At 57.8% G+C, this 25708-nt stretch overlaps 8 protein-coding genes across 8 annotated transcripts; 3 read left to right on the top strand and 5 right to left on the bottom strand.

Moving 5' to 3' along the window:
- Positions 1 to 140: 140 nt before the first annotated feature.
- Positions 141 to 7921, bottom strand: DICSQDRAFT_102691 (uncharacterized protein). The gene is made up of 16 exons (XM_007363914.1): positions 7736 to 7921; positions 7473 to 7663; positions 6010 to 6300; positions 5932 to 5952; positions 5773 to 5865; positions 5598 to 5707; positions 5392 to 5508; positions 5308 to 5332; positions 4495 to 5253; positions 4284 to 4413; positions 4077 to 4177; positions 3424 to 3966; positions 3248 to 3313; positions 1459 to 3178; positions 761 to 1401; positions 141 to 652 (listed from the first exon to the last, which is right to left on the bottom strand). The coding sequence occupies exons 1-14, from the start codon at positions 7749 to 7751 to the stop codon at positions 3005 to 3007; spliced, it is 2637 nt and encodes an 878-aa protein (XP_007363976.1). The 5' UTR covers positions 7752 to 7921; the 3' UTR covers positions 141 to 652; positions 761 to 1401; positions 1459 to 3004.
- Positions 7922 to 8187: 266 nt separating this feature from the next.
- On the bottom strand, positions 8188 to 10099 carry DICSQDRAFT_102685 (uncharacterized protein). The gene is made up of 5 exons (XM_007363913.1): positions 9781 to 10099; positions 9279 to 9374; positions 9127 to 9225; positions 8634 to 9059; positions 8188 to 8434 (listed from the first exon to the last, which is right to left on the bottom strand). The coding sequence occupies exons 1-5, from the start codon at positions 10024 to 10026 to the stop codon at positions 8306 to 8308; spliced, it is 996 nt and encodes a 331-aa protein (XP_007363975.1). The 5' UTR covers positions 10027 to 10099; the 3' UTR covers positions 8188 to 8305.
- A 286-nt stretch (positions 10100 to 10385) lies between these two features.
- On the top strand, positions 10386 to 10789 carry DICSQDRAFT_55520 (uncharacterized protein; the record flags this gene model as incomplete). The annotated part of the gene is made up of 2 exons (XM_007363912.1): positions 10386 to 10438; positions 10510 to 10789. The coding sequence occupies 2 exons, from the start codon at positions 10386 to 10388 to the stop codon at positions 10787 to 10789; spliced, it is 333 nt and encodes a 110-aa protein (XP_007363974.1).
- A 402-nt stretch (positions 10790 to 11191) lies between these two features.
- Positions 11192 to 12037, bottom strand: DICSQDRAFT_55571 (MRP-L47-domain-containing protein; the record flags this gene model as incomplete). The annotated part of the gene is made up of 3 exons (XM_007363911.1): positions 11192 to 11446; positions 11621 to 11787; positions 11887 to 12037. The coding sequence occupies 3 exons, from the start codon at positions 12035 to 12037 to the stop codon at positions 11192 to 11194; spliced, it is 573 nt and encodes a 190-aa protein (XP_007363973.1).
- A 254-nt stretch (positions 12038 to 12291) lies between these two features.
- On the bottom strand, positions 12292 to 13862 carry DICSQDRAFT_134852 (uncharacterized protein). Its single transcript, XM_007363910.1, has 6 exons — positions 13410 to 13862; positions 13235 to 13351; positions 13058 to 13180; positions 12946 to 13000; positions 12786 to 12891; positions 12292 to 12726 (listed from the first exon to the last, which is right to left on the bottom strand). Exons 1-6 carry the CDS (start codon positions 13692 to 13694, stop codon positions 12513 to 12515), a joined length of 900 nt encoding a protein of 299 aa, XP_007363972.1. The 5' UTR covers positions 13695 to 13862; the 3' UTR covers positions 12292 to 12512.
- Positions 13863 to 14037: 175 nt separating this feature from the next.
- On the top strand, positions 14038 to 14678 carry DICSQDRAFT_55631 (ribosomal protein S12; the record flags this gene model as incomplete). The annotated part of the gene is made up of 2 exons (XM_007363909.1): positions 14038 to 14462; positions 14522 to 14678. The coding sequence occupies 2 exons, from the start codon at positions 14038 to 14040 to the stop codon at positions 14676 to 14678; spliced, it is 582 nt and encodes a 193-aa protein (XP_007363971.1).
- A 130-nt stretch (positions 14679 to 14808) lies between these two features.
- Positions 14809 to 18195, bottom strand: DICSQDRAFT_102671 (uncharacterized protein). The gene is made up of 6 exons (XM_007363908.1): positions 17391 to 18195; positions 17184 to 17338; positions 16886 to 17133; positions 15890 to 16826; positions 15489 to 15814; positions 14809 to 15417 (listed from the first exon to the last, which is right to left on the bottom strand). Exons 1-6 carry the CDS (start codon positions 18064 to 18066, stop codon positions 14949 to 14951), a joined length of 2811 nt encoding a protein of 936 aa, XP_007363970.1. The 5' UTR covers positions 18067 to 18195; the 3' UTR covers positions 14809 to 14948.
- Positions 18196 to 21143: 2948 nt separating this feature from the next.
- Positions 21144 to 25700, top strand: DICSQDRAFT_102666 (ARM repeat-containing protein; the record flags this gene model as incomplete). Its single annotated transcript, XM_007363907.1, has 19 exons — positions 21144 to 21314; positions 21372 to 21567; positions 21621 to 21903; positions 21950 to 22028; positions 22082 to 22298; positions 22355 to 22734; positions 22787 to 23011; positions 23067 to 23167; positions 23217 to 23370; positions 23430 to 23552; positions 23613 to 24008; positions 24070 to 24163; positions 24214 to 24583; positions 24643 to 24778; positions 24848 to 25074; positions 25129 to 25209; positions 25263 to 25347; positions 25401 to 25501; positions 25556 to 25700. 19 exons carry the CDS (start codon positions 21144 to 21146, stop codon positions 25620 to 25622), a joined length of 3486 nt encoding a protein of 1161 aa, XP_007363969.1. The 3' UTR covers positions 25623 to 25700.
- Between the last annotated feature and the right edge of the window lie 8 nt (positions 25701 to 25708).

Genomic DNA, 25708 nt, shown 5'->3' with positions numbered 1-25708 from the left:
CTGCAAAGGAGACCAAGAAAGCTCTCACGAAGTACATACACGATATGATACAGAATAATGAAGTGGCCCTGCTCGTACTGCACGATGGCGCAGACGGCGTGATTTTGGGCAGGGGCGCCGTAGGGCGAGCGAGGCCTGGCGGGGTGGTATCTGACGACCACGGTTCCTGCGGGGCGCATACGACAACAAGGTCCGACAGCGACGACAAGATAGCACGGATGGGAGAGGAGATGAGCGGTGGACTACTCTATGCTAGATGCGAACATGCGCGGATGGGAGATGCAGTAAAACGTGACGCGGTGGCCAAGTCTCGAAACCTCGAGAAACCGGCGTGAACGGGGGGTCCCAGAGCGGCGGGGTACAGATACAGTCGCAAGATACGGCAGGACTCCTGCTACTCCGGGGGGATCGGGTCGGGGGAGGGCGTCTTTTGTGGGAGGATCCAGCTCTGTTGGATCCGGCGCGCGACCATGACGCCGTGCCGGATGGTCGTGCGCGAGAAGGACGGGTTGAGAGCGGCGGAGTGGACGGAGTCGTTGTCGTGCAGCAGCACAAAGTCCGCGACCATGCCCGGAGACGGCGTGAGCGACAGCGTCGCGGAGCCCTTGTGGAAGCCGCCGATGGCGAGCCGGGAGTTCAGCGTGACGGCCTCCTGCGGGCGCAGAGACGAACGCGCGATTAGTAACACGATATACCACCCGATGTTGGAGTCTATCTGAAACGATCGGAGGGGGAGGGAAGGGAAGGGAAGGACACTCACCAGAAGCGTTCTGCAATCGATCTTCGTCCCCGCTTGGAAGACCGCGACGCCGAGCGGGCAGAGGCCGAGGGGATCCACGGGCCCCTGGGGCGTGAACGCGTTCTCGACGTTGTTCACCGCCATGGCCACACGGAGGCCGTGCTCCGTCGCGAGCCTGGGGACGTTGAGCGTGCCGCGGGGGGCGTAGTCGAGGCCGCGGCCCATCATGTACAGGTCGCTCGGCGGGAGGCCGACGAGCGTCAGCGGGAGGCGCTCGTCGACGAGGGCCGCGCGGAGGGCCGCCCACTCCTCGGGCGTGAAGAGCGTGAGCCGGGTGGCGTGCCCGACGCAGACGTGGCAGCCGGCGCGCCACCGGCCGGCCTGGATGCGCTGCCGGAGCTGGTCGAGCACGTACCAGATGAGCGGCTCCGAGTGCGGGTCGAGGTTGTAGTCGAGATGGAAGTCGACGTGGATGCCGGCGTCGTAGGCGAGGTCGAAGATGAGCTCGATGTTGCGCTTCGCGTGCGAGATGCTGGGCTCGACGTACGGCGCGGAGCCGACGGCCTCGACGCCGTGTCGCCGGATCGCGGTCTGCATGAGAACGTAGTTGAGCCCCGGCCGGTCGTCGTTCGACGACGCGAAGAGAGGGTCTTGCGCGAAGACTGGTGCACACAGCATTAACTAACAACGATCCATGCAATGATAAGGCGGGTGCTCACCTGCTATCTGGACATGGCACACGTCCCTGAACAGCTTGCGAAGACGAAGCCCGGTATCGACGCACGCGAAATGGACGGTCTCGTCGACCTCGACATGGGCGCGCATCAAGGTGACCCCGCACTCGATGCTCTGAGAGATCAGCTTCCGGCCTCGATCGTAGAGATCGTCGAGATTGTATGGGAACCCGCTCTTCGCCTTCGCGGTGACGCGGAGTGCCTCGGAGAAGTGGCTGCGATCCGCACACGACAAATCGGTGTGTCAGTCCACGGCCGGGGGGAACCTCGACGCTGCGTCTGCGCGGGTCGAGCAAGCGGTGGTCACGTACCCGGTGACGAGCTCATCGCACTGATCGAGCAGGAAGCACTTGTCTAGGTGGATGTGCGCGTGCACGAGCCTGTGGGTGCAAGAACGAGACGCGTACGTCGCGGGCTCGGTGTGAGTGCCAGAAAAGGCGGGACGGGCATGGAGGAGCGGACGGACGCTGGCAAAAGGATTCCCCGCCCCTGCGCATCAAGCTCCCCGTGGCTGCTCCCCTGGCGATGATCTCTCGGGCTCGGCCCCGCACCGTTGCCCCGCGGGCTTGCGCTGGAGGAGAACTCTGGATGGCGCGCGGGCGAGTTGCGTCCGCTGCTGCCGCTGACGCTCCCGGAGCCGTTCGTGGTGACGAGCTCGATGCGGTCGACGCGGCCGCCGACGCAGTAGACGTTGTAGAGCGGGTCTGCGAGCGTGGGACTGTCCGCGTCGAAGGGGAGATGGACGTTGCGAACGACGAGGGTGGGGTAGTCGGTGGGGGGCGTCGAGCGGTAGCTGTGCCCCGCCGAGTGTCCCCTAGGAGAGTGGGCGTGGTGGGCGGCGTGCGCAGGCATGTCGGCGTCGACGTCCATAATCCTCGTGAATTGGCGGGTGCTAGTAATGTATGTAGCGTTCGCGGGCCTGCGGGACGGCGGGTATTTATCCCAGAACTTATTGGGCTCGACCCCGCGGTGGATGGTGATGCTCGTTCGGGATCTCGGGCACATTGAGCGAATGGAGGTCGCCTGGTCGGGGCCATCTGCCGCGGACCTCCTCCTGCGCGCGCGAAGAACCGAGCGAGCGGTGCGACCACGTCTGCAACCCCTCTGCGCCTTCGCGACCTGCCCATCTGGCCACCCCACCGCTTCCTTCCGGCTCTCGCGCCGACCGTCCCTGGTCCTGTGCCACCCTGCCCACGGTCCGTGTACCCGACGCTGCTTCCATTATCTCCTCAGCTACTACAAAAATTAGGCTATACGAGTAAGCTTTCACATGGGGCCGACGCCGCGGTGCGAGGGACAGGGCGCACTGAGATCCGGTAGGTAATGCCAGAAAACGACGACAGATGACGAGAACGAAGGATGCGTAGTGCGGTGTGGTAGTGTGCGGAAGATTCATGTCCGTGCGTGAATGGAAACGAAACTCTCTGTGTGCAGTGCCAGATGGATGGCCCAAACCATGGCGGAGAGGCGGCAGAAACAGCCACGTCAACCGTCCACGAGGAAACGCGATGCGCTGGTCCCACGCCTCTAACTAGTTTTCTACCTTGCGTCGTTTCGAGCGCGTGGTCCGATACTGATACTCGTCCTCGTCGCTCTCGCTCATGTCCACGTCCGCAATGTCCGTTCCATACAGCTTTTCCCGTCTCACCCGATCGATCCGGCGCAAGCGGGGAAGATTGAAAGCAAGCGACTTGTGAAACTCGGTCTAGCGTGCAGCGTGCCCATGGCAAGACTCATTAGCACTATTTTCGTCGCTCCGGCAAGCAGCACGTACCTTAGGCACCTTCACTTTCGCCCCCGGCGGTGACAACGTGTGTATCCGGCGTTTCCTCTCGTTGTACTGCAAAACAACACAAAAGGGCACAGAACACGTAAGTCGCGCGCAGCTCGCAATTTCCCGAGACATATGATGCATGATGCACGGGTCCCAAGGAGCATGGAAACACATACCTTTCGCTGTTCCTCTTTGAACAGGATCGCAAGCTGCTTGATCCATCGTTGCATGTTCGTCTCCTGCCGACGCTTCTTCGCAAACTTCTGCAAGATATCGTCTTCCCCTTCCATCACGATATCCTCGTCGTCGCTGTCCGGCACCACGTACGATTTGACCGAGCTCGCCACACTCCGACGCGGCCGCTTTCGCCCCTGCGAGCCCGCGCCCGCACTCGGCCCTGCACTCGGCCCTGCTGCCTCCGCCCGTCTCGACGTGGACATGCCCGCGGAAGACGGTCCGGGAGTGGGGCTAGCCTCGCACTTCACCTTCGCGCGCCGGGTAGCCTTCTTTAACGGGGGCTGTGCAGTGCCGTTCAGCTCTTCCTGGCTGAGGTAGTCCTCCTCGCTGAAGTAAAACTCCGTTCCTGCCTCGATATCGTCGTAGAGTGACATGCTCGGCGTCCGGCCGAGACGCGCGAGGATCTTGAACTGCTTTAGCGTCGTCGGTACTCGGCCCGAGTGTGCCGGCCCGTCCCCGTTATACAGATAGTGATGCAGCACCTGCGGTTTGCGTACATGGAAATAAAATGGAAATAAAACAAACAGAAGCGATAAGCCAGCGGCTCGAGAAGACCGGTGTGGACGCCGTGCGCCCAGCCAACTCTACGCACCGTGTAGTTCTGATTGATGACCGCGTGCAGACGGATGACTGCAGCGACCGCACTGAGGTGTCCATAATGGTTCTGGATCCATGTGCCGACCTGTGTGTAATCTAGACAATACAGAACCGTATGTGAGCCGAAATACGTCTCACAAGCAAAAATCCCGCAGCAGCCGGATCTTCGCGACAGCGGCGCAGAGACGGAGGAACCACATACCGGCCGGATAAGGCAACTTGCCGATGCTGTCGTGGTAGTTCGTGTACAGCTCGTGATACCGCCTCCGGCGTGAGGGCTGCATCTCGTCTTTGCGGATCATGGCGGATAATGTGTCCTGGCCGATAACACCCTAACAACCGCCGTAGATGAAGAGAGCGAAATTTAGCGAATGGTGCCACCAAGAGACGCACGCATGACAGGAGGCACGCACCAGGTCCTCGCCCTCGGTTTCAGCAGGCGTTTCTGGACCCTCCGCTCCCTCCTCGACCTCATCTTCGCCCGCTCCGACCTCCTCTTCGTTCTCGGCAGGCTCTGACTCAGGCTGAGGAGGGGGCGCAGGCTCCACAGTCGGTGGAACCAGCGGCGCAGCTACTTCCTCGAACGTCATCGGGATACCTTTCCGCATCAAGAGCAGGTCGGCGCACAGCGGCGCAGCGAACTCCTTGCACGCCTTCTCGTCCTCCGCCGGCGGGAGGTCCTCGAGCTGGATGCGGTAGGTCTTCACGATGTGCGAGGCGATGACGTCCGAAAGGTACGAGTACGTGGCGACGAGCTTCGCGAGCATTCTTCCCTTGCATCCGATCTCAAGGCATCCGAGCGCGACCTCGGTGATGACGCACCGCATCGCCTCCTTATCGAGGTCCAGGACCGAGCGGGCGTACTCGAGGATCCCTCCGAAGCGCTCCGGGACGAACTTGCTCAGGAGGATGTCGACGATGTCCTTCCGAGTGAGCGGACCGAGGTTCATGTCCTCGATCTCGTCGCTACACGACTCGACATACCGCTCAAAGAGCCCTGCAGTGTTCGGCGTCGGGACAAGACTCTCGGGAAGGTGTGACGGGTCGGAGAGGAACACGGTGAGTAGCAATACAAGACGGACAGTCGGGTCCTCTGATGGGAAGTCCTTATGGAGCACCCGCAGGACTGAAGCCGTATGTGTCGTAGTTACGGACCGAGTGTTCAGGAAAAGCTGTCCGGGTATGTCAGTTTGACTGTCTGGCCCGCAGCCCTGGTCTCTACTCGCCTTAATCAGGTCCTGGACGACAGAGCTGGTCAGAAATAACGGGGGTGAGCCTGAGAGACACGTGTAGGGGGTACGGTGACGTACGATAGCTCGAAGCGCAGAACGCCTTCCTTGTCGAGACGCTTAAGCGCCGCGTACGCCGGTTCGTTCGTCTTTGCTTCCATGCAGATCTCTGCCGCAACCGTCCGACTGAGAAACATGCTGCTCCCACGGAACCGACGCCAAAGCAAGAGACATGAGCAAGACACAGACGTACAGCAGGCAGAGCTTGTGAGGGAACGGAACCGTACTCAGTGTCTAGCCGCGACAGCTCGCGTACATTCTGTACAATCTCATCTGCCCGGGATTCAAACATGACGGCGGGCTTCTCAAACATTCTGCGGAAGACGAAATCTCGATACTGGATTATCGCAGAGCGACGTCATCAGGACTGCTGCGATCACGTTAGACGTATGGCCTACACACCTTGCGATCCATATGGAACCCGTTCTGTCGAGCAAAGGGCAGGAGACGGGGCTCTATGGCAAGCACGAGCGGATACTGGGCCATCATAGGATCCTATGAGGATTGTGCCGAACCATCAAACCTTCGTTCCGCATTTGAATTAGAGTTTAAAGCACTCACCCTATCCGAGAACGGGATGAACTGTCCCCGCGCATGATTGAGTTGTCGGAGCCTGTAGCAGGTGCCGCGGCCACGCACCTTATATTTCTCAACCACATCCCGCACCTGCTCCCACTTGGCCGCTCGGTACTCGGTCGGAAACCTGCTCTGCTTCAAGAACAGCGACAGGATCGTCCCGTCGTCTTCCCCCTTTCCCACCGGGATGTCGCCATACATGCGCGACGCGATGGAGAGGAAGTGCGTGAAGACGGGGAGAGTGAGCGTCCGCACCCAGCGCGTCTTGATAAAGGAGACCTGTGTGCGGAAATAGTGGTGTATGGCCATTTGGGCCAGATACCTCGAGAGGTGGGCGCCGCTCCCCAAAAGGATCTGTGGATCAGCGTCAGCAATGATCAGCAGACTGCGGCTATTGCAAGAGCTGCGCCGGGGGCACTAAACACAAAGTCTCGGGCCAACTATCTACCCGGACGTCCACGAACGCTTCGAGGCTCTTTCAGGCCAACTCTACTGGTTGCGAGCCAAGTTGATTGGATCGTTGCAAGCAGGAGTCATTTTTCTCAGAGCCAACAGACAGCTCGAGGACCCAAATATGCGCATCCTGGACGTAACCACAAATCTCGAGGAATTACCAGGTACGGCTGCCGTACGGCATCTGCGGCATCTCTCATGTGCTAGGAACGAAACCATGTCCACCTGTCCCGGGCTGTGGACATAGAGTGACGAAGCCAACCTGGGATATGCCAGAACCTCCTTCGCAAGGAAAAGGGCATAATCCGCACTCTTCAGCCCGTGACAGCCCAGATCGTGCGGGCACATCGACGGCCCCCGCAGACCGCCGACGCATGTGTGTCCGTCATTCGAACGGCCGCACAGAGTCCCCATAACACGTACCGAAACGAGGGGCATCTATGCAGAGGCGTGTGGCACGACAGAAGCCCGCATATAGCCAGACACGCCGGCGGCGGCCGCGACCACAAGGGACAGCGGCAGAATCGCGGGATGCACGCACGCAGCACGTCCACGCTATTATCCCATCCTGCCTCCCGTCGCCTGCAGTGCGCCCCGCGTCCTGGCGCAAACGTTTCATGCGTCTGTGGCGGAAGCATCAAGGATCAAGCATGCGTGCACCACCAACCGCAGCCGAGTCATTTTGCGGCCCCCCGCGCGGCGTGAGCGTAGGTGACAGGGGGGCGCGGCACACGGCGTGCAGTTCCTCTCGCCTGGAAGGGACATGACCGAAGTGGTAAAGGAACTCCTCCAGCGGATCTTACAAGGTTTCGAACCTTGAGCATTCCTTGCTGACAGCCGACGAGCTCTCACCACGCTTGCTTGCTTCCCCCCGAGGGGATGACGTGATACCGTGCCAGACCCAACCCGTGCAGCGGGGGGCCCCTAGCTACGATAGCGCTGGGGAAGGATGAGAGCGAGAAAGGCCAGCTCCCCGGGGAGGAGAAGGATGCAACGGGAACATGGTCGAAGCCGACAGATAGCTCGAAGAAAAAGCGCAAAAGGAAATTGAGGCGCGCAACCAAAAGACTCACATCGAGCACCCTCTCGTTCAGCAGTCTACCCCTCCCCAGAGCCCAGTACAGCGCCTGGATGTGCCCGTGGCGGGCGAGGAAGTACATCGCGCGCACGTACGGATCCTTTCCGAACTCATAGTGGCGTTTCGAGAGCGCGGCGAACGCGGCGGGGCTGTTCAGCTCGTTGAGGATGAGCTGCAGGATCTCGTCTGTGTAGGTGGGGAAGATACGATTAGCTCTGCTCTGCTGTGCGACTGCCCGGACCCGCCGCAGTGACATACCACATAGTTGATCCATGCTTGAAGGGCTTCCACAGTGCGATTGTGGCTTTGAAGCGATATGGTCGTTAGGGTCTGTCTCAATTGAGCGTTCTCGGGAGTGGCAGCAAACAGGTTATGAGCAGCTGCGGAGGGGGATGTGATGAGGTGCACACGAGGGGTCGTCGTACGGGTCCAGAACGCGAGCGTGCCAGGGTCGGCACTACGGGGCAGGGGCGGGACGGCGGGAGGTGGAAGAGGGGAACCGGAGATGGTAGGGAGGGGACAAGGAACGATCTGCCACCAAAACGCTTGGAGGAGAGTGTACGGGATTTGGAGGTCCGCCAGCCTTCTCGGATCCGGTAGCGGATCGGCCTGCAGGGGCCCTGGGCATGCTCGCAGGCGCTCGCCTCCACCGTTCTCCAAAACCATCCTTTACCAACTTTGTGCGACAGCTAGCGCAACGGTATAGGCACGAAAGACGTGTAATATATTGGCGGAACCACAATATCCTGCTAAGCACCACAGCCTGGGCCAGCCCACCCCTGCCGGGGTGCCCGATGCCAACTTCTACCGCCTGCACTAGCCCTAGCGTCAAAAGTCTCCCTTGTAGTAACCCCGCCAGATTTTCCACGGCAACTTCCAGTCTCGCAACTGTACAGACGGGGCGAACGCGTCAAAATTCACCGCCTCGAGGCGTCCGAGGTAATCTCGCGTCGGTAGCTATGAGCAAAAAAGGTGCGTTAACGTTCGGTCAGGCGACAGTCGACAATCCCTGTCAGCATCCTCCCTCCCCGGGCCGTCCCTGCACGTCGGTGGGACGTCACGGGTGAATAGGATTCAAAACCATCGAAGAAAACTTTTTTCACTCTTTGACTTCGATCTCTAACGGACGCCTGGCACAGAAGAGGGAACGACATACCCCGTAAAGGAAGACCGGCATGGCCACCCGCGGTACCGTCCCGCCCTCCCCGCCACTTGACTGTTTGAACATCTCGCGTGCGGTGAGCAAGTTGTCGTTGGCGACTGTCGCGAACTCAAAGACGGCGTCGGAGATGCCGTCCGCGTTCCCACCCCTGCGGAAGACATCCTCTTGGCGAACGCCGTGCCGGGCAGTGATTTCGGCGGGGATGATCATCCTCCCTTTAGATGCATGATAAGGCAGGGCGCGCAGCAGTACCTGGATGGTCTGTGCGACTCCGAGGTGGGATGCGGCATGGGAGAACGTATCCGATGACGATAGGTTTAGCAATGACAACAGGAGGTAGAAGTATGTCGATGCTGTCGACTCGGCGTGTCTTGTCAAGGATTCCACGGTGAGGTGCGTGGGTGTGTGCAGCTCAGCGTCCTGTGCGTAACACGTCAGAGCGTCCCGCCCGTCATCCCACAATACACTTATCCGAAGGAAGGCGTACCCGTGCATCAATGATCCTGCGGAAGTGATATGCAGGGAAGTTTGCCCTCTGTGAAGCATCATATAATGCCAGCGCAATGGGATGTTGTGGCGGTCTGCCCTACGTTGGGCAGCGGTCAGAGCGAAGGCTGGGGAGGTAGCAACTGAGCGTACATCAGCGATGCTTTTGATGGCGTCCCGCCAGAACTGCAGGCGCATTTTGCCGATCATAGAATTGGTGACGTTGTCCTGTATAGAAGCCAGCTCCACCTAGGATGCATCGAGCTGTCAGACACATGTCACACATGCTGCTCCCACAGTCAAAAGAAACAGGCTCCGACTAAGGGCGAGATAGATGAAAGCTTGAGGATTTTGTCCCATGCGAATGCCTATCGATATCCCGCACATAGCAGAGGGGGGTCTCCCAGGAATACCGCCGGATGCGCATGGCGCAATCTCTGTGCATGTAGGTGGATGGCTAGACGCTGTTTCATTTTCACATAGGCCGGCCCACGAGGTGCGTAAGCCTTCTCACGAAGACACTGCTCACCACTACATACCATGCTCCCAAACCGTGTTACAGCGTTTTCCCGAAAGACTCGGTAGCACAGAGCTTGCAGGCACACGTTCGGCTGGATGGGACCGTAATGAAAGGCAATAAGATGCATTGACTCACATAGAAGGCGCGAAGCGCGAAGAATGGGCCTTGCAGGTGTCGGGGATAGAAGCCTCCAATGAGGTAACTCTCATAGTCCCGTTTGCGCACATAGTCCTTGCAATAAGCAGCCGGGTCTGCCACTCCAGCCTCGGAGTGACTGGAGTGCGTGGCGAGGGACCTCACGGCAGAGACAGACGGTAGTAGCCGCGCTGTGCGGAGAGGTCGATATGGGAGACGCAAAGATTGCTGCAAAGGCCTTAGCATGTGAGGAGTGAGAGCGTCGCGACACAGCAACAGAAAGCCAGTCAATGACTGCAGAGGACGAGGAGGGGAGGGCACAGAGATGGGGGCCTCTCACTAAGACCTATGACGCGACGACGTGACTCCGACGCGCTGCGTCACCCTGCGTAACACGCGTGACGCCCCGTGACGAGTGGTGGCCCCCGGATAGTTCGGAGTCGGGAGTCGAAGCCGATCCGGCTCGCGCCGCCTTAAGTGGATTCGACTGTCTGGGTCTTGCAATCGTCCATCTCAGTCCTCACTTGCTCTCTTACCAGCTTCAGTATCTAACACTTCTTAAGAAGGTGGGGAAAGACCTGAGACTAGTAGTACTACCAGCGGCAATGTCACTAAGACGCTCGGGGCTACAGAAGGACGTGCTCTCGCTATACCGCAGGTCCGTCTCCTCCGACTACCCCGGCAATTCTCCTTTGTGTGACCCCGCTCACCGCCTTTTTTATGACATAGAGCACTGAGGATGGCGAACTCGAAACCGCTAGCTGCCCAGCCTAAATTCCGGCTCTTCGTCCGGTACACCTTCAAGACCGAGGCAGCCTCCATCTCTCCCCGTGACATTGCGACGATCGAGCACCGCCTCCGTCGCGGACGCCGCCAGCTCGAGATGTACGAAGACCCCAAGGTCAGAGACTGCTTCGTGAGCAGCGAGATGGTCCAGTGGGGCGCACAAAACCCGTACAGGAGGGAGATGAACGAGGCGGCCACTCCAGACACCGGGCGTACAACATAGCCGAGGCTCAGCAATAAATTACCGGAGGGTTGGCGGTGAAGATGTGCGTACATGCTGACCATGTGGTCTCGCACGTAGCTCACGATGGTAGCAGCCTCTGGGTCCTGTTGGGCGCAATACCATTCTGGCCCACCTGTCATCCCCATGTCCTGCCAGATTGTCTCAGGGAAGAGGACTTCGCGCCACCCCACATCATCGCGCAGTGGGAAGATAGAACGCCGACCATCCACTTAACGCGCCAAGCTTCCCTCGGCCTGCTACGAAGTCCCGAGGTAAAGAATGAGCAGACATTCTTGCGTGAGGCAGCTCCAGCAGTGTCTCGATAAGAATGGACGGTGCGGGTCTCCAGAGAGCGTGCTATTACCATGTCTAGTACAATATACATCCCCTCCCATCTCAGCTCTACGCCTTCTGCCCGACCGTCTCTGGCACGGTCTCGAAGAGTGACCGGGTCACCATGTCCTCGACAGGGTTTGACCGCTTCCTCGCCCACTCCTTTGCCACCCTCTTTCGTTCCGCTTCCTCCGCCTCTTTGCGGGCGATCTTGTCCGCCTCGAGAGCCTCCTCCCGCCGCTCGCCGTAGATCTTCATGGCGCCCTCGTACGCCAGACGTCGCTCGTTGATGACGTACTTGATGCGCGCCATCGTTTTGCGGCACTAGAGTCCAAGGGAGGCGCGTGAGCGGAGGGGGGAATGTAGTAGAAAGAGAGCGGCACAAAACGAAGCGGCTCCTGAAGAGCGTAGAGTGATAGGCGATAGAGACAGTGTGTCGCGCCAGGGTCCAAACGCGAGCCGAGCTCCAAGAAGTCGAAGACAAGAGATGAGACATACCCTGAACGCCTTCGCCCACAAGCCAAGAGTCTGCTCGTTCGCGCCCATTCTCCTCGCTTCCGCCTGCTGTGTCGCGAGCAAGTTCCGCTCCCGGAGCACGACGTACCACAACGTGTGCAGGTCCTTGAAGCTCTTCCGCCTCAGCTCCGCCGCGGTCCACGCACGACCTGCAACGTCGGCACGGGTAGGCGGTCAAGCGACACCCAAAGAAGGTCAGCACACAGCTCTCGCCCACATCGAGCGGCAAGCAAACGACGTCGACGCACCGCTCTGGTCCGCCGTCATGTCCATGGGCTCGACCGTGTCGTAGTACGGCTTCCCGTCCTTCTCCTTCTTCCGGAAGAAGGCGTACAGCCCGTGCTCCGGGTTCACCTCGATGCCGAGGTGCGGGCGCAGCGGACCGTCCGACGACGGCATGCTCGAGCTTGCAGCGGACGCGACTGCGGGGACATGGGTCGCCAGGCGGCGGGAGCGGGTTGAGAGTGCGCAGACGGTGCGCGCCGCGCGAGATGCTGCTGTAGGCGCAGAAAGCATTTTGGGCTGGTGGAGGTGACAGACGAGCTGGACTTGTGGGCGTCTGGCGGCCTGTGCGGACGAGCATGTCACGTAGGAGGTCACAGTCTGAGCGTCACACCGGGTCGCACCGTGAGCGCCGGACGACGGCCAGGGGCAGGAGCACGACTAGCAGGTACACATAATTTAGGTTAAGTACACGTACACAAAGATCTAGCATACTATTACAGACAGAACACAGTACGATGCAGAAAGTAAAAATAGAGCTCCTCGATGACTCCACCTTCGCCGTTCGCTCTCCCAAAGCCTCGTCTACAAGGGACGTCTATTGGCCTCGCAGAACGTCCTGCAACAAACCACTGGGACCGAAGCAAGCCATTTACTCGATGACCTCGGCGTCATCATCTTCATCGCTCTCTCGGGCACGCTCGCGACGCGCGGCCTCCTTTGCGCGCTTGGCCAGGGCTGGGTCGGCCTCGAGATCAGACAGGGCAAGCATCTTCTTACAGCCCGTCGCAGGACATTCTTTCCTGCCTCCCTTGCCGAGATACTCCCGAATAGCTGCGGCCGAGTAGGAGTGACCGCACAGCTTACTGGAAGGTAGGAAACAGAAAGTGAGTTCAGTTGTCCTTGAATAGAGATAAGTACGTACGAGGTCAATGGGTCGATGAGGTGCGTGAGCGTGAGGGGACACTTGTAGTCCTGCGTGATACCTCCAATCTGGACGTCGTCTTCGTCGTCGCTGTCGTCGCCCTCCTCTATAGCCCATTGTTAGCGCCGTTCAGCCACACACAGAGAAGGGATCCCCGCACCTCGAGGGATGAGATCGACAAGCGGCGGCATTGCGGTGTCTGGATTGTGCACTTCCTGCGGGATTGAATGTCTTGAGCTGTCGAGTAGAACAGGATCTCATGAGTGACCTACGTATACTGCCTGCTTGAACTTGGTGTAATTATCGCTCTTGGCGTACTTCTGCCGCGATGTCTTCGCTTTGTACGTCCTCACCTTCTCCTGGACGCCTTTTTCATACGCTTCAGCAACGCCAGCCTGGGGAGCTCTGAGTACAGCCGAAGAAGTGCTCCAGGCGACTGAATAACCTACAATCTTGTCGCCCCTCATAAGCCTCTGGTGAATCTCATCCAGGGCCTGCTCATGCGCATTCAAATGCTGCTCTGTATCGAGCAGTTCACGCATGAGCGCGTCGATTTGTTTCAAGGCCTATGCCGACCCCCGTCAGCAGTGCTCTTCCAACGGCCACAAGCGACATGAGACACACCTTCTCTCCCTTCTCGCCCTCGGTGAATTCAGCCACAGAGGCCGCAACTTCCCTCAGGAATCCATAACTAGCGTTGTGGACCTTGTCACGGGTGTAACCCCAGTCGCTCGCCATCTGGCGTATTTTCATCGCCTGGTTCTTGTCCAGAGGCTGGTCGTTAATCTCCGGCACGGGCAGGTCCTCTTCCACTTCTTCCTCGCCCTCCGCGTCGGAGTCGTCCTTCGGCGCGCGCTGCTTGTCCTTCTTGCTCTTCTTGGCCTTGCGTGGCTCCTCATCTTCGTCCATCTCTACGTCTTCCTGTGTGTTTTGCTTGTGCTGACTCGGGCCGGAATCCTCCTCGATGTCGGAGGACGGTGCTCGCGCGTGGCGTTTCTTCGAGCGAGATGAGCTAGCGACGGGCATAATTGGAGACTTATAAGGTCTTGCAAACAAGAACAATCGCGTTTGTCGCGCACGATGGCCGACGAGAAGCAAGACGCGTCGCCAAAGCGCGACTCTCCGCGCGTATCCCGGCTTCAGGGCAGGGTCCACCGCGATTTGCACCAGCGCCTAGCATGGTCCCTTAAGCGCCTCATGCCACAGTGTCGGCTTCGAAGGCTTCCACTGACTGCTCACCATGTCGGTCGCCATGTTCTCCGCCCTTAGACTGACGGCCCAGATGGCGAGGCCATGGTCGGCCTCCATTCAACTGCACAGGGCAGCCGCACCTGGTCTCGCTCGCACCGTTCTTCCCTTCGCTTTCTCTCGTGCTTTCCATCCGACGCTTCCCCCTGCTGCCACTCTGAACCAGGCCACACGCCGAAAGCCCAAGAAGCGGGTTAAACAATCCAAGTCACCGCTCCTGGAGGGCAACACGCACAAGAAGGGCGTTGTCAGCCAGGTTGTCATTGCAAAGCCGAAGAAGCCCAACTCAGCCAAGCGGAAGGTCGCGAAGGTGAAGCTCTCCACGGGCAAGACCGTGCAGGCCTACGTCCCAGGAGAGGGCCACAACCTGCAGGACCACAGTGTGGTCCTTATCCGCGGTGGACGTACGCAGGATCTTCCTGGTGTCCGGTGCGTGACACAAGTATCGTGCGCATACGTTCCATGTACTTACGGCGTGTGACACGCAGCTACAAGGTCGTTCGTGGGACGCTTGACTTCAGCGGTGTTGTAGGCAGGGTGACTGCGCGGAGCAAGTATGGAGGTGTGTCAGGAGTCGCTTTGAATCGTGGTACTTCGCTAAGGGGTCCCTTCGTATTCGCAGCAAAACGACCAAAGCAGCAATGATCGATGCATTGCTTCCATTCCAAACTGCATAGTCGAATTTTATTCCAACGCTGTCGGTTTACACGTACATTATTCAGCCATACTACTCAGACTACACAGACTTTTCATGGTGACCGATGATCAGATGGGTATTGCGGGTATATGAAGCGAGGTAAAGTCATGAAGCAACAACGAACGCTCCAAATCCGAGAAAGCGACTAGTCCGAGAATGCAAGGAGCAACTAGATCCGTTATGAAGAAGCAGGCAAAAGAACCCCACGGGTATCTGCCTTAGCCATTGAGCAGCCGGCCCGCCTGCCTGACCGCCTCCTCTCTCTCCCTCGACGCCCGCGCGACCTTCTCAATCTCCACATTGATCGCCCAAACCCACGCATCCCGCTCCAGCTTGCTCCTCGTCCGGAATACCCCCGCCTTCCTCTTCGTCTTCAGCGGAGGGACGTCTGCCGCGGCATTGTTCCTCCGGACCCCCTCCGCTTGCCCGCGGACGTTCCGGTACCAGACGATGAACAGCGTGTCCTCTTCCACATCATCCGTCTCCAGCCCATCTTGGTATCGCCGCGCGACCGGGGGCTTGTTCGCGTCGTACTGGCCCTCCGGTAGGTACTGCGCGGCGAAGTACCCAGAGCACACGTATGCGTCGAGGAGGTTGATAACCTTGTCCCTGCGGTGGTGCAAGGAGCTCTTGTGGGAGATCTCGAACTGCACGAGGTGGCCGGATAGTAGCACGAGTTGAATGTGTCTGCACGGCGGTTGTCAGAACGGTATTGCTCCCGCTAGAAACAGAAGCCTCAAGGAGGGCGAGGAACGCACTTGTACTGGCCCCACCATCCCTTCCGCCCGTGCAGCCGCCCGCACTTCAAGATCGCGCGGCAGCCGTCCAGGACGCACCAGTTGTAGAAGAACGTTAGTTCCGGGAGGGCCGCCTCATGGTTTGGTAGCGGCTCAGGCGGCGTGTCGTGCCCGGCGGAGTGTGGGTGGTCCTCACGCGGCCGCTGCGGCGTAATGCGCTCGCGGCCCGTACTGACGTGCGCAATGTTCATCTCCAACCGCGCATCCACCTGGTGGCGCTTCTTCCAGTAGGACACCAGCTGTCGGAGACGCACGATCCATTCTAGTGCGGTTGCACATGAGTACGCCTACGTGGACACCGGCCCAATAAACGCTGTCAGCCCGCGGTAGACTGCATAGAGAGGCGCAAACCGCAGACATACCTCGAATCGCAGGACCCGTCCTGACACAAGCACAAGCTCGAACGATCGTCGCATCCGCAAGCGAGACTTGTCTTTAGACTTCGACACGCCTGATTCCCCACCATCGTCTTCGTCATCGCTCTCGCTCCGATCGACCTGCTCCCAAAACACCTCGGTGTCTTCCCAGTCCGTATTCTGAGGCACAGTCCCCTGCTCCCTGGCCTGAGGAACCATCTGGAATGCGCGCCGCACGGCGACGATGCTCCGCAGATCGAATGCACCCGTCGCCTCCAGGATCTGCAGCCTTCCGCGGCGTACATCCGCTTTCCGGCGTGTGTCCACCGAACCGGGAGAGCTGAGCGAATACAGCGTGCCCTCTGGCGTAGACGATGGCATCCCTGGAGCCCCAGGAGGCTGAGGGGGATGTGCATGCGCAGGTGTGAGGGAGAAGAGATACCCATCGTGCGTGACGAGGTACAGGGACTGCTTCAACTGCGAATTCGGTCGGATGCGGTCGAGATATCCCTCGATCGCCACAGGCTCGTCCAAACGTGTCCCATCCTTCATGTGCAGCCGGGTCGGGTAGTGCTGCTTGAGGCGGAACTCGAGATGCGCGGGCTGCTCTCCCTGCTTGAGGGCGAGACCCGAGAGCACGGCCCACCGCCGTGCTTTCCCCCGTACGTCGATCTCCTGCCATACCCAATCGAGATCGGTGTTGAGCCGCCACGCGAGCTCGAAGGTCGCACCCTCCGCGAGTCCGCGCTCCAACAGGGCCCGGTACTCGGGCGCAATGCGGAGATACTTCTGACAGAGGCGTATGACGTTGTCTTTCTGGAAGACATTGTATGCAGCGTCGAGGTCGGCGGTGTCAAAGCCGGGGACGTCAACTCTCATACGCGTATCCAATGCGGGACTGCGGACTTCGATGAATGGGGGTAGTTGACCGCCCTTCTGCCGCCTAGTCGTAAGATTGTCAACATGCTCGCTCAATGCATAGTGATCCAAGAGCCGCCGTACCAGAGATGCCAAATCCAGTCGACTGCGCGTGAACGAGACTTTGGCTTGAATACGAAGATGTGAGTGCCTCTTCCGGCGTGGAGGTATCTGACCCGCTTTGAGTCCGGGACCAAAGGCGTCGGAGGACAGGTTATGCAGAAGGACATGTCAACGTAGGAGTAGAGCGACAGGCTAGTAGATGAAGAACCGAGGGGGGCAACGTAGGCCAATCGTTTTGAGTCAGTGAACCATGCCTTTCCGAACGTATGCTACAGTACGAAGTCAATACGTTACGGTGAGCTATGCGAGCTGCACTTACATGATCTGTATATAACTCTAGCCGATCTTTCCGCCACGCCACCATATATTCAACCCAGCCTTCATTCTCGAGTTGCCTCGTGACCCGGTTTTGTCTTTCGTCGAAGGTCGCTGGGACGCTATGCTCCGTATAAGATACCCTGACTAACATGCGGTCTAGTCCCTCTATGAGCCATGTATTACCCAGCAGTGAATATGTGACACTTACCCCGCATGATAATATTTCCCCAATTCGTGCGCGCCTCGATGGTAGTCTGTTCTACAGCGCCTGCGCTTGTCACATTCACAGCACTCCCCGTGCGCGCAAGGACTTCAGAGGGTGGCGCAGGTATCTCTTCATAATGCACGTGCACATCCTTCCCTTTCTCTTTCGCCTTTCCCTTGCCCACGTCGGGGGCAAGGATGGAGGGCGAGCGAGGGGTCCTATTCGCTTGTGTCTGTGCTGGGAGTCCAGCCAAGCCACTACTCTGCTCCGCCTGGGCAAAGTAAGTAGTAGACGTGTCGGGGGTCAGGTAGCTGGAAGACGGGACCAGAGCCGCCGTAGAATCCATGCTCACTTTCGACGAATCTCGTTCGTGGGAAGCTTTATGGGACAAGGAGGGTGACCCGGTGGGGCCATCCTCGGTGTGAGACGGGGCCGTCACAAACGTTTCTGCTGCAGACGTAGTTGGGTAGATGCTAAATGCGGGGGCTGGGGGCGCGGACGCCGAAGCACCTGACGCGTCGGCTTGCGAAGGCGGGGACGGGAGCCTCTCGTCCATGATGTCCACGCCCAGGAACACGCCAATATCAAAGGAGCTGCCTATCCACTTCTTCGAGTTACCCACCTGCATCTGCTGTCTGCGCGCTCGCCCCCAGTCGCTCTGCTGCCACCGCTTCCGCATCTCCTTCCGCACGCTCTTCTGCTGGCTTTCGCCCCAGCTGTCGCGCTCGCCGCCGTGTCGGAGGAAGAATTCGAGTGCGTGTCTGCGGATGACGTCGGACAGACTGCTGGAGTCGTCATCGTCCGAGCTGGAGCTACTGTCTTCGCCGCCGCGTTCTCTCCTCAACAACGAACGCTTGTGTTTTTGCCTTCGTGGGCGCTGTGGCTCTGCTTCCAGTACGGTGGCTGGCATAGGTCCGATGAATCTTCGGCGCCGCTTATGGACGTCATCCTGCTTCACGACCTGTTCGGACGACGATGGAACGCCAGATGTGCGAGACGACGGGTGCGTGGTGTCCATGAAGGGTACGGGTGTTCGAGGATGTCCGGGGGAGGCGGACGGGCGACCAGCGGACCGTCCAAGGTTCTGCGTGCGTTGTGTAGAAGAATGTACTTGATCGACGTCGATCAGGGTGTACATATGCGTCGACGATCACGGAACGCCCATGGTGCGGTGCCGTTCTGGCGCTACAGCCGGTTTCAGCTCGCTTGTCGTGAGAGCGCCGCGCCGCGTCTCGCGCATTTGCCTGTTTTCCCCTCCTAAGCGCCCCCAAAGGAACTTCGGACGACGATATCTCCTCGACAGCTCAATGTAACCACTTCATTCTTGCGTATTCTGGCTCAGGATTACGACGCGCAGGGCACGGTATTGTATTGAAATTGCGCCAACTCGACGTCACCAACTTCTGGGCATTCCCGCTCTTCCAGCTCCCTACTCGACTCGGACAGCGTTGTTGGCTGAATGGTATGGCATACTCTCCCGTAAATTGTCGGAATGGTGAAGACAAGACGCTACCGAGGGCTCTGTGTCAAAAGGCGGAGTGTCCAGCGACAATCACGTCCACCATAGGGTGGGCTCGGGTGGCAGCCCTCTTGGGCCAGCTCAAAGTCCTCGTCGGGGAGCACCAGACACCATGACTTTGTGAGTAATCTGCACCTCCATAATCTCTGTGGTCTTGCAAGGCATTAGGGGCCATGTAGTCACTGTTGAGTAGGAGGGAGGAACAGACGAGGTGGGTAGATTGGAGCTGCAAAGGAGAGCTTGTAGAACACTACAATTGGCAACCAGCACAATTACATGGGTTTGTAGGCTTACAGTGGACATATGTGACATGATTCGTAGCAAAGATGTGTTGGGTTTGATGATATACGACAGAGTGGTATAGTAGGCATGCGCCAGACCCTTCGCAGAATGGAGAAAACGTACATCATGGACCTCTTCTGCACCATATGCCCTCCGTGACATCCGCCAACGGCTTCCAGTGAGCCCTCCAGGTGTCTCCATGTGATGTTAAGGACATATGTGCGATGGATGCAGGAGACGGCATGAAATCGACTGAAAGCAGGTGAATCGCCCGTTGGACGAGTTGCTAACTTGAAACCAGTACCGTTCCCTGCGCGTCGTAATCCTGAGCCAGAATACGCAAGAATGAAGTGCTTAGATTGAGCTGTCGAAGAGATATGGTCGTCCGAAGTTCCTTTGGGGGCGCTTAGGAGGGGAAAACAGGCAAATGCGCGAGACGCGGCGCGGCGCTCTCACGACAAGCGAGCTGAAACCGGCTGTATTGTGGAGGGCGCAAAATATCGAGACTGTTGAGTCCGGCGAGTCTGCCGGAGTCTGGCGGACTCCGGGGATCACATGACGTTCTCGGGAAGCACCCTTGGCGCCCAGACACCTAGACCTGTGCCATCACTCCATCTCGGTAATTTACGTCTCGCCCCCCGCCTATTGGCTGTCCATACATATTATATCATATCGCATAGCGTAGAAGTCTATTCTTATGATATCTTCGATTTCCATGCATGGTTACCTGAAGGTCGCTCCCGCAAGTCTGGGGTATTGAGGTTTTCGCGACGCAGCTGATTCATTGACACCACCTTGCATGAGGACAAATCGTAGTGAGAAGACGATGTTCGTAGAGGCCCTCATCGGAGAGCTATAGAGCGCTATCACCCACCAGAGGGAAGATCACCTGACACCCTGCCGCAAAGATTGGCTACTTCACGCAGTATCATGTCAACGAGCTCCACCAGTACCCTGCTGAGATCTCTGCTCTGCTCTCTCCTTCATAAGGGAGAGGAATCTGGAGTGCATGGAGCAAGCATGTCGTGCGCACCTGGGCAAGTACAGGATCAGAGCCAATGCTCTCCAGCCCTTGCGCTCCCTTAGCGGGAGCCAGATGGTTTGCGTCCGAGTCGTGTATGCTTTGGCGACATTCGAATCATCTCCCCACCTCCTTGTCTTAGATGAGGCGACTCACCATCTCGACTACCTGACGACAGAGGCACTTTCGAAGGTGGAGGCGGTTATAAAAGACAACAGCACAGCGCACGTTGTATCCCATGACCAGTCCTTTGTCTCCAAGGCAGCTGAGCAGGTGTCGGAAACACGGCCTGAAGTAACAAGCATATTGTTTTGTGATGTAGACTGGATGAGGGCTCACCAATCGCACTAGACAGATATAATGTACAATAACCTACTACCAATCGAGAATGGCGGAAGCCGTTTCTTTGAGCCGATTTACATTCGCCAGTGGCGGGGTTCGTGCCAAAGTCTCATATGTCCCGCAAACGACACGACACTATAAGTACTAAAAAGCCGGGGTGCGGCTTCTTTGTATCCGAGTATAAAAACGTCTTCGCGTTCTGGGGTGTATTATCCTATATTCTTGATCTTTCTCTAGCTCGGTTCTATGCTCTCGACCTGCATCAGGAGGATAGCTTCAGTCGAGACCTACTTAGTACATGCACCGTAAAGCCGACCTTTGCGCTGGCACGAGCAATTCGCAATAGGCGCCAGAGGATCTAGCGGCAATCAGCTAGTGCCTTGCTTGGCCAGATCATGTGATCCCCGGAGTCCGGCGGAGTCCGCCAGACTCGCTGGACTCAACGGTCTCGATGTTCTCGGAGGGCGGGATTGCTTGATTAGGACCGACTTCTACATAGAAGTGATGTATGGGCGTCTAGTATGTACAGTAGTTCCTGGTGTTGCCACAACGTCATACCCCTGACGGCGCGGAGCGCATTGTAGCCCCCCGTATGGACACAACAGTAGACCCCGGATCCGACTTCAGGGCCTACGCCAGGTTCGAGAACAAGGATGAGTTCATTGCGCTCCGAGACCAGATTCTGGCACTGGACATCTACACTGAGCCTTCCCAGGAGCAGGGAAGCGCAGAATGGAATGTCTACAAGAAAATTAACTTGATTGTTGGTAGACTTGGTCTCTCATAGCAGCCAAAGCAGGGAGAACTCACATCTGGCCAGTTCGATTCTTACCAAGAACAATCCTACCTGTGGGATCCATACCTCGAATCTCTTGTCCTCCCGGTCGTAGAGAAGTTCAAAGCCCACGCCAAGCGGTTTGCGAGCGGAGAAGTCAAGACAGCTTCCTTCCTGAGGCTTCAAATTTTCTCCGGGCTGCCGTACCTTTTTGTCAAGTTTCGCGGATACAAGACAATCAGTGAGGCGTCTTCACGGTCTGACAGGACTGCATTTCACTCATTCTCATGTCAGCGAAGTTCTTCCCGCACGAGATAGCGGATCTCACAATAGCTCTGGACTGCATGACTAATGCAGAAGACATCGTGGACCAAAACTACAGCTGGTCTTTTCGTTACATCCTACTTCTGTGGCTGTCATTGGTCTGCATGATACCATTTGACCTGGAGCAATTTGACGAGGCCGGAAGTGAAGGTAAGACCGCGGTGAGGGTAGAGGCCGTAGGCAAGTCTTTCCTGGCCAAGGCAGGTCTCGATCGTGAGGCTGCAGCACTCCTGCTCTCCAAGTTCTACATGAGGTACCAAGTGTACTTCTCAAATGAGGCGCTTTCTCACCGCACATAGGAAAGATACTGCGTCCAAGTTCCCTGACTTCCTGTCGTGGTCGATCGAGACCGTTGGGAGCGTCGTGGACCCCTTCCCTGTACGTCTACGTGCTGCCTCACCCGATCTTACTGTTTTCTCAGTGCATTGCAGGTGATTGGACTACTCCGCGTCCTATGTGAAGTCGCAAAGCTAGGTTCGACTGACCAGGTGCAGACATGCAAGGAGAAGTTCCTGCAAGCTGCGTCCACGCTGCAAGGCAACACAAGTCTCATGGGGAACACTCTCATCCGTCAGCTTCGCATTAAGCTAATTGCAAGGGTTGTCATACGCCTGCTCCCTGCAAGAACACGCCGGCTGCGTGCTAAAGGTGCGTGTGGCGCTCAATCACATCCGCAGGCTTGATGTGAAACGTGGTTTGTCAAGGGCGCGCACTGGCGATGGAAGGCGGTTTCGGAGCAGAAGCTGTCGCGAACGATGACTATTTCGACGTACCGGAAGAGATCGAGTCAGTGCTCGAAGACCTCTTCAAGGCACTCCGCGACAAGGACACCGTTGTCCGATACTCCGCGGCCAAAGGCGTCGCACGGGTATCCGAACGCCTTCCCACCGATTTCGCGGAGCAAGTGTTAGATCAAGTCCTCCACCTGTTTTCGCTCCACTCCGCCGGTATCGCCAGCATATACGACCTTCCCAGCATCGCAGAAGCAACATGGCATGGAGCCTGCCTCGCCTGCGCCGAAATGACACGCCGCGCGCTGATCCCCGACGAACGTCTCTCGGAGCTAGTGCAGTGGCTGTACAAGGTCTTCCCTGCCTCTTGCCCTTCGCGGTGGTACCTACGCTGACGGTGTGCAGGCGCTGCTATTCGATATTCGGAAAGGTGCGCATTCGATCGGATCGAATGTGCGCGACGCGGCCTCCTATGTGCTCTGGTCGCTCGCACGCGCGCAGGGCGTGGATGGGCTGCGGCCTCATGCATTGGAGCTTGCAAGGATTTTGGTCACCGTGTCATGCTTTGACCGAGAGATACCTATTCGGAGGGCGGCTAGTGCTGCGTACCAAGAATTCGTTGGCCGCACGGTATGTGTTCATTGTCCTGCGGACCTTAGCAACGATTGATGATATCGGAGAGTAGAACCTGTTCCCCCACGGAATCGATGTATTACGCAAAACGGACTTCTATGCCGTAGGCGTCCGCAGAAATGCGTTCACTGTAGCTGCACCTGAGGTTGCCGAGTGAGTCGCATCACCTCGTTGTATCACAGCTGTAGCTGAAGACCTGTAGGCACGAAGAATACCGTGGCTGTCTCATTGACCATCTTCTTAATGTAACCCTGAGGCACTGGGACCCTGCGATGAGGGAGATCGGTGCACAATCCCTTCGATACATCTGCGAACTCGACCTCGCAGCTCTAGGTCCCGAGGCTGCAAAGCGTGCTGTACGTCCCACACGGATTCCGGCCACCTTGTGCATTCCCAGCTGAAGGTCGCTCCGCAGGCTCAGCTGCTGACGATTCCAGACGACGCCGATGTCCATGGCGGGTTGCTTGCGCTGACAGAATTTGCATTGGCCTTCCGTAACTCTCCGCAACATGAGCAGCTTGAGCCGGAGCGTCGCAAGGTCCGTACATTCCTCCTGACTTACATCCGGGACCGCTCAATGATGGCCCGGTCGCCCTAGATCTTCACAGCCTTATCCACAGTACCCCTAACCACAATTCAATCTAGCCGCCAAGAGCTCATCGCTGCCGCAGCCTGTAATCTCATCGCCTCCGGTATCTCCTTCGCCGAGACGCAGCACGCGCAGGCCACAGTACCGCATTGGCGTCAGGTCGTAGATTCCGGACTGAAGAACAAGAGCGCTGCGGTGCAGGAAGCAGCGGCTTCTGCGCTCGCGGCCGTCAGCCGGCTTGTGGACTGCTCGGCGGTAGTGAACAGACTGATCAGGGAGTTTGAGGGGAAGATCCCGCCCATGCAACAGAGTTTGGCCAGGGTCCTGGGCGTACTGGATTACGCGACTTTCCCACATGGAGTCCAGGACGCTGTGAGGTGCTTGTTGCGAATGGTAGACCGAAAGGTGAAGAATGCTTCCTCTTCGGTGATCTTTCGCTTGGTTCGGCGCTGAGATATTGCAATAGAGCGGAAGTGGTAGTACGAACGTCGAGGCCCGGCGAAATGCCTTCGACTCTATGCCCCTGATACTCAACAACATTTCGGGGAAGCTGGAAGAGGGTACGGCATCCTCAATTGCGCCATCCTCCTAACGACTAAGCCATATACAGAGCTCTCTCCGGAGCTTGTGAACGAACTCGAGGACGCACTCCTGGATGGCCTGACCGATTACACGAGCGACGAGAGAGGCGATGTCGGCTCATGGGTCCGCATATCATGCGTGAAGGGGCTTACCTCTTTCGTCCAAACGCTATTCTCGCGTGCAGGTTCCCTGCCGGACCTCGCAAGCTACTTACCCCCGGAGAAGTACCATGACGCAGTCGGTGGAATCCTCAAGCAAGCGGTGGAACGCTTGGACAACGTAAGGCAGATCGCAGGAGAGAACTTCCTGACACTCCTGCTATTGCCTCCTCCCGCAGTTCCAAATCCGGCACCCTGGAAACTCCGGGGAGACGTGAGGATGAAAGAGTTGTTCCTCAGGTACGCAATGTCGTGAATTTTTGTTGGGATACTACAATAGACTCATGGGCGTGACGTAGCGAACAGGAGTCCGTCGGATGGAACGTAGGCAGCTGGGTATTCCCTCGGGCTGTGCAGCTTCTGGATATAGAGCGGTACCGTGATCAGGTTCTGGCGGGGATAGTGCTAAGCGCGAGCACGAAAACGGATAGCACGGTGCGTTGTGTCGTCATCGACTTCCCTATGCAAACCTTGCCCTGGTGGATGTTGACACACTATTTGTAGCAACGGCCGGTAACCTCCGCATTGGTCGCCTGGGCGCTGCAGATTCCTGTAACTGCTTCTGAGCCTGACCGATATGATCTCCGAGGGCTTGCACAGGATCTACTGGGGCAAGCATTGACGAAGGCCAGCTCAAACAATGTGGTTGTGCCAGTGCTGCAAACGCTCAACGTACTCCTGGAAGCCGATGTATTCGAGAGATTGCCGCAAGACCCGAGAGGATTGACGACGTACGTGGACCAGCTACTCGGAGGACGGCAGCAGCTTAATTGTGGCACGCGCAGGCTACGCTCACTCCTGTCGCTTGTAACCAAGAATGCCTCCAAGCTAAAGAACCCCCAGCGTATCAATGTGTCGATGAGATGGTGAGCGGAACAGTAGACCGTCTTGGGAACAAACCCTGACTACCGAATCGCAGTCTCATCAATCTCATCCCGATCCCTGAGCTACAGAAAGATTGTATACCACAGCTTTCGACTTACCTCGGACACCAATATCCACGAGTAAGCATCATCCATTGCATTGCGATGCACGGAATGCTGATTAGACGGTGAAGGTGAGAGCAGATACCGCGGAGTACTTGTACACCGTGCTATCGAGCAAAGAGACGGGGATCCAAACGGATGAAGTAGAAGAGATACTTCTTGAGACAGAATGGTGGGTGTTTCTTCACTCTATACTGCTTTCCGTTTCATTCTATCTATTCGACAGGTCATCCGCCAACTCCACGATGGTGGAGGAAGCTGTTGGTCGCTGTATTGGTTTAATGTCTGCTTAAGAAGTCGCTTAGCATGATACGTAGGGAAAAGTTGCTCTGTATTCATACCTTCCAGAATCATGACCATAGTTAGCTGCTGAGACCGC

This window comes from Dichomitus squalens (genome assembly GCF_000275845.1).
Source record: "Dichomitus squalens LYAD-421 SS1 unplaced genomic scaffold DICSQscaffold_7, whole genome shotgun sequence".
NCBI lineage: Eukaryota > Fungi > Basidiomycota > Agaricomycetes > Polyporales > Polyporaceae > Dichomitus > Dichomitus squalens.
This window is presented reverse-complemented; position numbering and strand designations above follow the sequence as displayed.